The sequence below is a fragment of the Sardina pilchardus genome, chromosome 2 (genome assembly GCF_963854185.1).
Source record: "Sardina pilchardus chromosome 2, fSarPil1.1, whole genome shotgun sequence".
NCBI lineage: Eukaryota > Metazoa > Chordata > Actinopteri > Clupeiformes > Clupeidae > Sardina > Sardina pilchardus.
Window position 1 is genome coordinate 22,045,586 of NC_084995.1, and position 8,983 is coordinate 22,054,568.

Below are 8,983 nucleotides of genomic sequence, written 5' to 3' on the forward strand. Positions count from 1 at the left end.
CTGCTTAGTATACTACGGTGCGGAAATCGTTCTTCTCTGTCACACTACCATATTATTTTCAGCCATTTCCGATGTGCTTCTAGCGCTGAATGCTTTTCATACATCGAATTTATTATGTTCTTAATTTCTTCATTCGTTTCTTTTGGAAACAGTTGACCTCCTCTCTGAAACCCTTATTAGGACTTCGAGTAGGCTAGCCTATAGGCTATGTGTACTGCAGCGATGCATGCAGGCTGTCATCAAACTAACGTGAACGTATGGAACTTCCACTATCCTGCAATCAGTGCTATGTAGGATATCCGACACTACGTAGGCAGCTATCTTTTAACATCCCCTGATATATTTCAATGGCAGAATGACAGAATATTAGTTGAATGAGAAATAAACCCACGATAACGGTCAGTCTGCAGTTTCTATGATATGGTCGGAACTCGGAAGCCTGAAAAGCCGCTACAGCAGCATGTATGCTAATATTTTGCCAAAAGAATGCCTCAATGAAAAAGTTGACAACCTTTTAACAGATTAGGTGTGCCATTATTGACATTTGTCAGGGAAATTTGATGGCAGATACATACTACTTTTATTGCTTGTGTTATGTTAAATTTGGCGTTAAAAGAGCTTCACAAGAGGAGAGCAAGTATTAGGCCTACCTTCACATTGGTCACTTAAAAATGACAATTTGCTTCAGACGATATTTAGAGTAGGCTCTGTTTTGATATTTAGAGTAGGTCTCTGTTTTGAATAGGCAGTCCGCGATAGTGTTGAATTTGGACTGCAATACCTGATTTAAACGCTGGTGGTCGTGGTCGTGGTCGTGGTCGTTGTCGTTGTATAGCCTTTAACCTTTACAGTTTTTCTCAGTCGCTTTTGGTACATTTCTCGAATCGTCCTTGAGATTTGCCTAACAGTAAGTGCATTTCTCAAAACTATTTGTACAAATAGCAAAACACCATGGATTACCTGCAAAAGTCAGTTTCTTGCTCAAAATCGTTAGTCCATCTCTCAAAACTAAATATTTGTGTCAATGAACATGTCAGTGCATCAGAATGTCAAGTCCTTGTGTCATCGTGTCCGTGTACGTATAAGACAGTCAAATGGCTTAGTCATGTTGTCAGTATAACAGTGTACTCTGGAGGGATGTTCTGATGTAAACTATGGCTAAAATGTATATGACATTTTTTGTAAATTGTAGGTTACACCTTAGTGTATGTAGGAGTTGGATCGACAATATTTACATTTACGCTTTTACTGTTTTCTACTGTAATTTGTTGACAGACCCTGTCATTGTGCTACAGAAAGGAAAAGACAGCACGGCATAGTATAAAGGGAAACAAATGAAATAAAGTAGAAATTTGACCATAGGACAGTCTCGTTAGGGAAAACTGTAGTAACTGCAGTGTTGTCGGAATTACAGTGCAGACTTCCTACACCTCCTGATGTTCCTGTCTTTTGGGCCACAAATTCTCATATGACAACATGTTCAACCATTTTGCATGTATGGTTGAACTAATGAACTAATGCCTAAATGTTGTGGGGGGTGAGACTATTTAGCTGAGAATTGTACATGATAATTTGCATGGATATACCAAAACATTTGCAACTTGATCAAAGGAATGAGAAACTGCTTTTTTGATGTACACAAGTGACACAATGATCTGAAGATTAAACAGGTAGTTTCGAGAATTTTAATTCTCATCTGAGAAATGTACCAAAGCGACTGAGAGAAACTGTAATGGCAAACTTAGTTGCTCTCAAAACTCATTTTATACAACTGACTATATTTTTGAACATCTTACCCCACCCCACTTTTATCTTTGGCCTAGTCTATCTAATTTCCTTACTCTTCCTCTCTGATACACTTCCCCCATACATCACAACCAACTATCATCACTGACAACATGACTTAAAATGGAAGGCATTGGTGAGGAGCATCTTTCTCTTACACTCACACACACACAGACACACATAGGTAAGATATGGTTATGAGGGGAAACATAACATTAACATAAGTTAACATAACATTTTAGTACATGCAAGCCTCTTCAGGGATAATCTTCTCTCTTTTCCCATTGCAGCCTGCTCCTTCCTTGCTCCTCTATCTCACATTCTCTCATCCCTGACAGTCTGCTTGTTAATGCACCTTATAGAGATGGTGAGATTCTTTGAACCAAGATATTAAATTAGCATTGCGAACTGGCCTTCTTTCTAGCCCTTAACCGATGCATGAGTTGTGCTCACAAAGCTAGCACAACTCACAGATGTGCTCACAAAGCTAGCACAACTCACAGATTACGGTTTCACCCCCTGTTATCCCCAGATTGACATTTCACATTTGTGTAGTCAGTTTCTTGCTCAAAATCGTAAAAGTTATAGCCAACAATCCAGGATAGATACCACTACTCTATGCTTATCCATGGTGACAGCTAATAGCATGCCACAGCACCTTTGCCTCATGAAATATGTTATAGACCCTTTCAATAAGAAAAACAAAAACAATGCTTGAACATTCTATTTTGTTCCCAAACTACTTCCGCTTTAACGGAACTCTCTTGAAACTGAAGAGGTTTTTATTTTATTTTTTTTAAAGAAAAAAAGAAAAGATTGAAACTTTTTCATTGCTTTCAACCTAAATGGCAATCTGTGGATATTCACACACACAAGAATCATACTCTGACCCTCGGCATATGGCCATAATATTAGCTAACTACTCTATTGCTCTATCTCAGCATTTTCAGAAGAGTCGCAAGCGCTGAGTTTTGCCTCAGGAGACTCTGGCAGAGAGTGAGCAGCGAGCGTGCAGTTAGGCACGAGGATAGGTTGACAGACTGGTTAGTCATCGTTATTTCATGCAGTCATTAGATGTTTGGATTGGCTTTGGGGCTTCCACGCATAGTGCATATATATATATATCATTTTTGTTTTGATATCGAAGCATTTAATTTATTAATTGGTATTGAAATTGCAATATTCCTGCGAAATGACTCACCTACTACCCAGCCTTTGTTTTGCTGATTTATCGCAGACACTGCTATTATTAAATGGGGTTTTATATGGAAGAAGGGCAGAGTGTGTGTGTGTGTGTGTGTGTGTGTGTGTGTGTGTGTGTGTGTGTGTGTGTGTGTGTGTGTGTGTGTGTGTGTGTGTGTGTGTGTGTGTGTGTGTGTGTGTGTGTGTGTGTGTGTGTGTGACATAGGGTGTGTGCAGGCTCTTTGGTAGGGCTACTGTCATAATGCAATAATAAACAGCTTCACTTTATGTTTTAGTTTTTACAGCTCTTACCATGTGGATGCATTAATGTGATTATTGTTAGTGGGGTAGCGCTTTTCTTTTCTTTTTAAAAAATTCTGGGTAAACCAGTCCTCATATGCTATAAAAAGAAACATCTCATTAATTTCATAGTAAATTGTTAATACATTGGGATAAAAAAACAACAACATAATTTTCCCATAAAGTCCTGTTATTGCTATAGGCCTTGGTCTTCTAAATCATAACATGTTTTGAAGCGGGTGGTTTTGAGTTGAGAATACGCCCTCTTGAAGTGACTGAGTTTGTGACGAGCAGACCACAGACTGCAAACTGGCAACATCACCCACTCCACCCTGACCTCATAAGGGTGTTGTCTATGGCTTTACTTTTTTGAACATGCATAATTGTATGTGGCAAAACACCCATTATATTGTCAAATTTTGCAGACAGCTTCACTGTTTTAGGAGATAAAGATGCATTAGTCTATCTCTCAGATATCTACCAAAGTGCCCTTACTGTAATCTGGCTGCATGTTGATAGGCTTGTGAAAATGCACAGTTCTCCTGGAGAAATGAATGTCTATAGAGTAATAATGGTCTGTGGAAAAAATGCGAAACGTGTCCATTCTCTTTACTAAGGAAGTTTTTATTTGGATCAAAATGATCAAAATGGATGTAACACTAACAACAGTTTTGAAATAAGGTTAATTTGTTCAGCGAATTTGTTCAACGAACTTCAACGACAGCAAATATTGTAAATGTTTTCTTACATTATTGATATTGATTACCCTAGCTCCCATGTACCCTTCATTATTAATGTAAAGAGAATTGTAATCTAATTCAAGTTTTTCCACAAGGCAGTAGTGGACTACTGGTAGTATATAGGACAGGGCAAGGATCTGCAGTTGCTTGACTTCTCTTGTTATTGTAAGCTGCTGATAAGTCTGAAACTGCCAGACTTTTCCAAAATGCCCCAGTATTTTGTCCAACTAGACTGACGTCACACACTCTGTCTCTTCAGCTGAACTGCCCAGAGTATATTAAGTGAGTTAAGAGCTGCAAAATGTCTTGCTGTCTGCAAGCACACTGCATCCAGAGGCAGTCCCTTTATTCTGGATCAGAAATGTTTTGTTTACAATATCTTTCACATTCCACATCTAAGCGGTATCAAACTCGACACTACTCTCTTGTGTCCTTGTGCCAAAATAATGGTTCAAGAGATATGCAAAGAACAGAGAGACAGCCATACAGACATGATGTTCCTTGCTTTTTAGATATTGGGAAGACAAAATGGCTGTAGTTTTCTTTTTACAGTTTTTTACAATCACTTTGCTACTATTTTCAGAACCTTGATGTAATTTTTCAAAACTCTAGACACAAAACTCAAAACGGTTATCACTTGTAACACAGGCCCTCTAATGTTCAAAACATTGGATTGTACATTCACATCTTCAAAGAAATCTTGCAATTGCACAATCATTGGTTCAAAAAACAAATTTACTGTGAAATACCACTGAAACATAACTATAGATCACCCGCACACAAGCAACCGATAGTTTCATTGTGTCATTGTTCGTACATTGTGTCATTGTAGAACAAAATAGGTGATACAGGTTTCATTATGGTACTACAGGAACAGTACAGTAAACACATCTCTGTAAAAGTACTGCAGTAGTAAAGAGAATACTACAGACACAGTGGAGTCATTGATCAAAGTTTGTAATATATTGATGCAAAACACTACAGTACAATCACAACATAGGTTTATTTGAATTAAAGTAAAAATAATTAGCTATGAAATAGAAAAGAAAAGACAGCCTGATGAAAATATCAAATATAAAAAATATATACTGTAAAAGATATAAAATATTAGGCTACATCCATGGATATTGTAGTCTAATTGGTTCATGCTCCACGCTAATTGGTGACAGTGAATCTCGTTACAGTATCTTGAAACTTTCATGATTTGCAGTAAACATGGAAGATTGTGTGTCTGTTTCGTGTTTCCATACAACTGCATAAGAGTAATGCAACAGTTACTTATCATTTTGAGCAGTTGTATCAATTGATAGTTAGATCATTGTAAGGAAATGAATAGACGCTCATTTGAAATGTAATGTGTGAATTGCCTTTTGAAATAGTAGTACTTTGATGTTAAGTTGTATCATATTGAACAGGTGAGTTTTGTTGAATGAACAAATGATCTAAGTTGTATGTGTATTGTATCCAAGTAATTGAGAAAAGGGTTAGAGTTTTGATCATTTTGATTGGTTGTGAGTTTTGTGTCTAGAGTTGTGAAAAATGACATCAAGGTTCTGAAAATAGTAGCAAAGTGATTGTAAAAAACTGTATTTGCTGACATTCATGCAGTGGTTCTGTCATTCCCTAGCCCCACCTGACCCCATCAACTCCGCAGAATGGTAACCCTAAATGTTATTATTTATTTTTTTTGGCTCCACATTGCATTTCCCATCTCGGTCTGCTGGATCAGATACTATTTTAATTCATATGTCGGTCTGTTTATGACTCCTATGTGTGTATGTTTTGTTTTGAATCTCTGATCTTCCTTGTCAGAAAAGAAAGGCATTATTAAACATAGGCACAAAAAATAGTTCTCCGCGCCCCACCTGACATGTCTCTATTCCCCACTAGTGGGGCCCACACCCGAACTACAGTATTTAATGGCATCCTACAGAGAACTCTCTTGAAAGCCTTACTTGCAGAACCACATACTTCATTTGATATCACAAATGGCTTAATTTTTTGTTTCCTTGTTACTTTATTTGGTTTATGTTTGCAGATGCAGTTAGTCATCAGACGCGATATTTCGATATTTGCCTCAGGTCCATGTCCCTATGTGCTATGGCTTCAGTAAGGGGGGCAGGTCAGCCCCTTGCTGGGGGCTTGGTGGATGCGTGTGATTGGTTTGCCCACATTTGCTCTGGCAAGGGGAGGCTAGGGCATTGAAAGGGTGTTTGCTGAATTTTCACTTCAGTCTCGGACGGATGCCGTCTGAGATCACATGAGTATGAAGATACTTTTTGTAACTTAAGAGATGTTGATACCAACAAGAGTGATGCGGGGGGTTAGCAGGAATCACTCAAAGCATCAGTGCGCTTTTGACTAAACTTTCACCTTTACTGGGACGACGATGCTCTGACCGACTGCAGTGGAGCAGATGGATTAATACTCATTTATGGAGCGAGATGAAGAAATTGCAGTGACACCGACTGAATGAGTGGTGTGGTCGGGTCGTCCAGACCAGAAGATCCAACCAACGCACCACTTATTAAGTAAGTCGCATGTAGGCTATTTTATGCGCGTCCACAAGTTTTGGGGCAGTAGATAACAGAAGAACTTTCTTTTGTTTTCATACTGGCAACATTGTATTCTTCAACTGCTTCGAACGCTGTTAGACACTGTAACAGAAACCTGTTATTTTAGGCTTGTAAAAAGTGTTCCAAAAGATGACCAGGATATGCTACTCATTTAAAGGATATTTTTAGGCTGTATTTTTTTCACGGAGGCTACATAAAGCGTTAATGGAAAAATATCGATCACAGGGAAAACGTCATAGCTCCCATAGCCATAGGCCACTTTAGTCACAATCTGGTAAACATGTCTTGGACCGGTCGGACCGGTTTCTTAACGTTGTTGTGAAAGATCAAGAGTGACTCGCACAGACTAGAATTATTACTGGGTTTGTGGTGTAGGGTATCGTTTTTGAACATCTGCGTACGCAACGCCCCGAACGACTGAGTGGCCCCCGGATTCCTGCCGGGTCCGAGTGAAAGCAGGCGTTTCACTTCGTAGGCTACTCTCGCATTCTAGGCTGTGTTAATGCATATCGTTGCCAAGTCAAGAAATCCGATTTGGAGCATAGCAGAAGGAATACGTTGAATTGAAGACATCGTCGATTCAGTGCCGTGAAGCAGCTAATATTTTGTTCACCTCGATTCGGTATTGATAGTGTGCTGAAGTGAGTAGTTGCACTACGATGGAAGTGGGACGGAGGTTCCAGACCTTACGCTGCGTCTTCTCGGGTTAGCTATCTGAAAGCTGATCAAATGTGAGTAGGCTACAGGGCTAAATATGATATCAAATAAACTAAGACGATCATTCAGTAGTTTGGATAACTTGTAGCCCATCAATTGTAAATGTAAAACACCTAACGGAAGGCTTAACTAGCTGTCTGTTCGATTTTAAAAGCTATATGATAATCAGTGCCTATGCAAATCTCCAACATGACAACTGCTGTCCATAAACTAGCATCTTTACAGAAATCAGACGTGTAACCCGATGTGTTGGTGCTTTTAGGGACACGATGTTACTGGCCTCTGCCGTGGTCGTCTGGGAATGGCTCAACGAACACGGACGGTGGCGTCCCTACAGCCCGGCCGTGTCTCACCATATCGAGGCGGTGATACGAAGCGATCCTCGGGGCGGCAGCGTTGTGCTAGGCCAAGTCGACAACCGCCTCTCACCGTACATTATAGATCTACAGTCCATGCATCAGTTCCGACAAGATACGGGTAAGTCAAGTGGCTCGTGTTAAATGAATCTATCCTCTTTGTTGGTAGTCTATGCAAAAAATACTCCGGGTGCATGAATGCATTTCTCTCTATCCGCAATGACAGAAAGAAAGTGTTAGCATGTGTGTGTGTGTGTGTGTGTGTGTGTGTGTGTGTGTGTGTGTGTGTGTGTGTCTGTCTGTGTGAGAGAGTGAGTGAGTGAAAGTGACGACTGATCTTACACATGATAGGAGGCTCCTGTCAATGATAGTCAGAAGTTGACTTGAAATACCTCTCAGCCAGATACATTGTGCAAAGTGTGTTGCATTACTGGAATGGGTTGCATACTAGAGTGAGTTGCATAGCCTACTAGAGTGGCTAGAGCGACATTCTTTCCCATTACCACCAATACAGAAATAATGCAACTGTTCATTGTGGTTGAAATTTGTGGGGACAGTATTGAGCACAGCTTTGAGAGAGAGAAAGAGAGAGAGAGATGCCATATTTCAAGATGTAATGACCAGAGAATCATGGCAGTTCACTGACCAGTATTTAGTCCAATTCTGGATATATTACTGAAGGACACAAGAGCAGAGTGCGAGAGGAATCGCATTGGGTTGTGTGGATGGAAGGTTTGGGACTGGAAATATGTTTTTTCTTTTTGGGAGTATGACAGGTCAGGGAGACTCCTCATTTGTTTCACTGGTAAAGGGAAAGAATAGATGTTGACAGCTTTGTGGAGGATTATTGCAGGAGAAAGCAAGTCAAGCAGGCAGACATGGTAAGGGGAGGAGTTGTGCAGTTGCAAATGATCAGACCAACAAAGCAGTTTGGTGATCGCCGCAATTTGCCAAGTCTTTTCTCCTCTGTCTTCTTTTGTTCAAATGGAAGGTTACGTCTGGAGGAGTGAGTATGGGACTATGAATGAAACAAAGGTTTTTCTGTGCCACTTTCCACAGAAGACGACACCTTTTTTATGCTATTGCTGAAATGATGGATAATGGATTATAGTGTTGTCATACTGGAGCTAGTTCCTAATGCTGAGTGGGAGTGGAGAATTTTGCTACATTAATTTCCTCCTCTTTCTGCTAAACGTACCTTGACTAAAAGCGGATAAATTAAATGGGACACTCCAAGTCAACACATCTAAGTCAAAATGGGGGGGGGAAAGAAGCTTGCTAAGATGTTCAAAGATAGGCTTAATCCCAAAGTTCCAAAAAGTTTAAG

The 8,983-nt window shown here is 39.8% G+C and overlaps 1 protein-coding gene across 1 annotated transcript in view; it reads left to right on the plus strand.

Moving 5' to 3' along the window:
- Positions 1-6,261: 6,261 nt before the first annotated feature.
- Positions 6,262-8,983, plus strand: part of LOC134066721 (E3 ubiquitin-protein ligase DTX4-like) — a 22,699-nt gene continuing 19,977 nt past the window's right edge. Inside the window, exons 1-2 of the mRNA XM_062522023.1 lie at positions 6,262-6,538; positions 7,563-7,777. Coding sequence (XP_062378007.1) covers positions 6,480-6,538; positions 7,563-7,777 — 274 coding nt within the window. The 5' untranslated portion in view covers positions 6,262-6,479. The remainder of the gene's footprint in view (positions 6,539-7,562; positions 7,778-8,983) is intronic.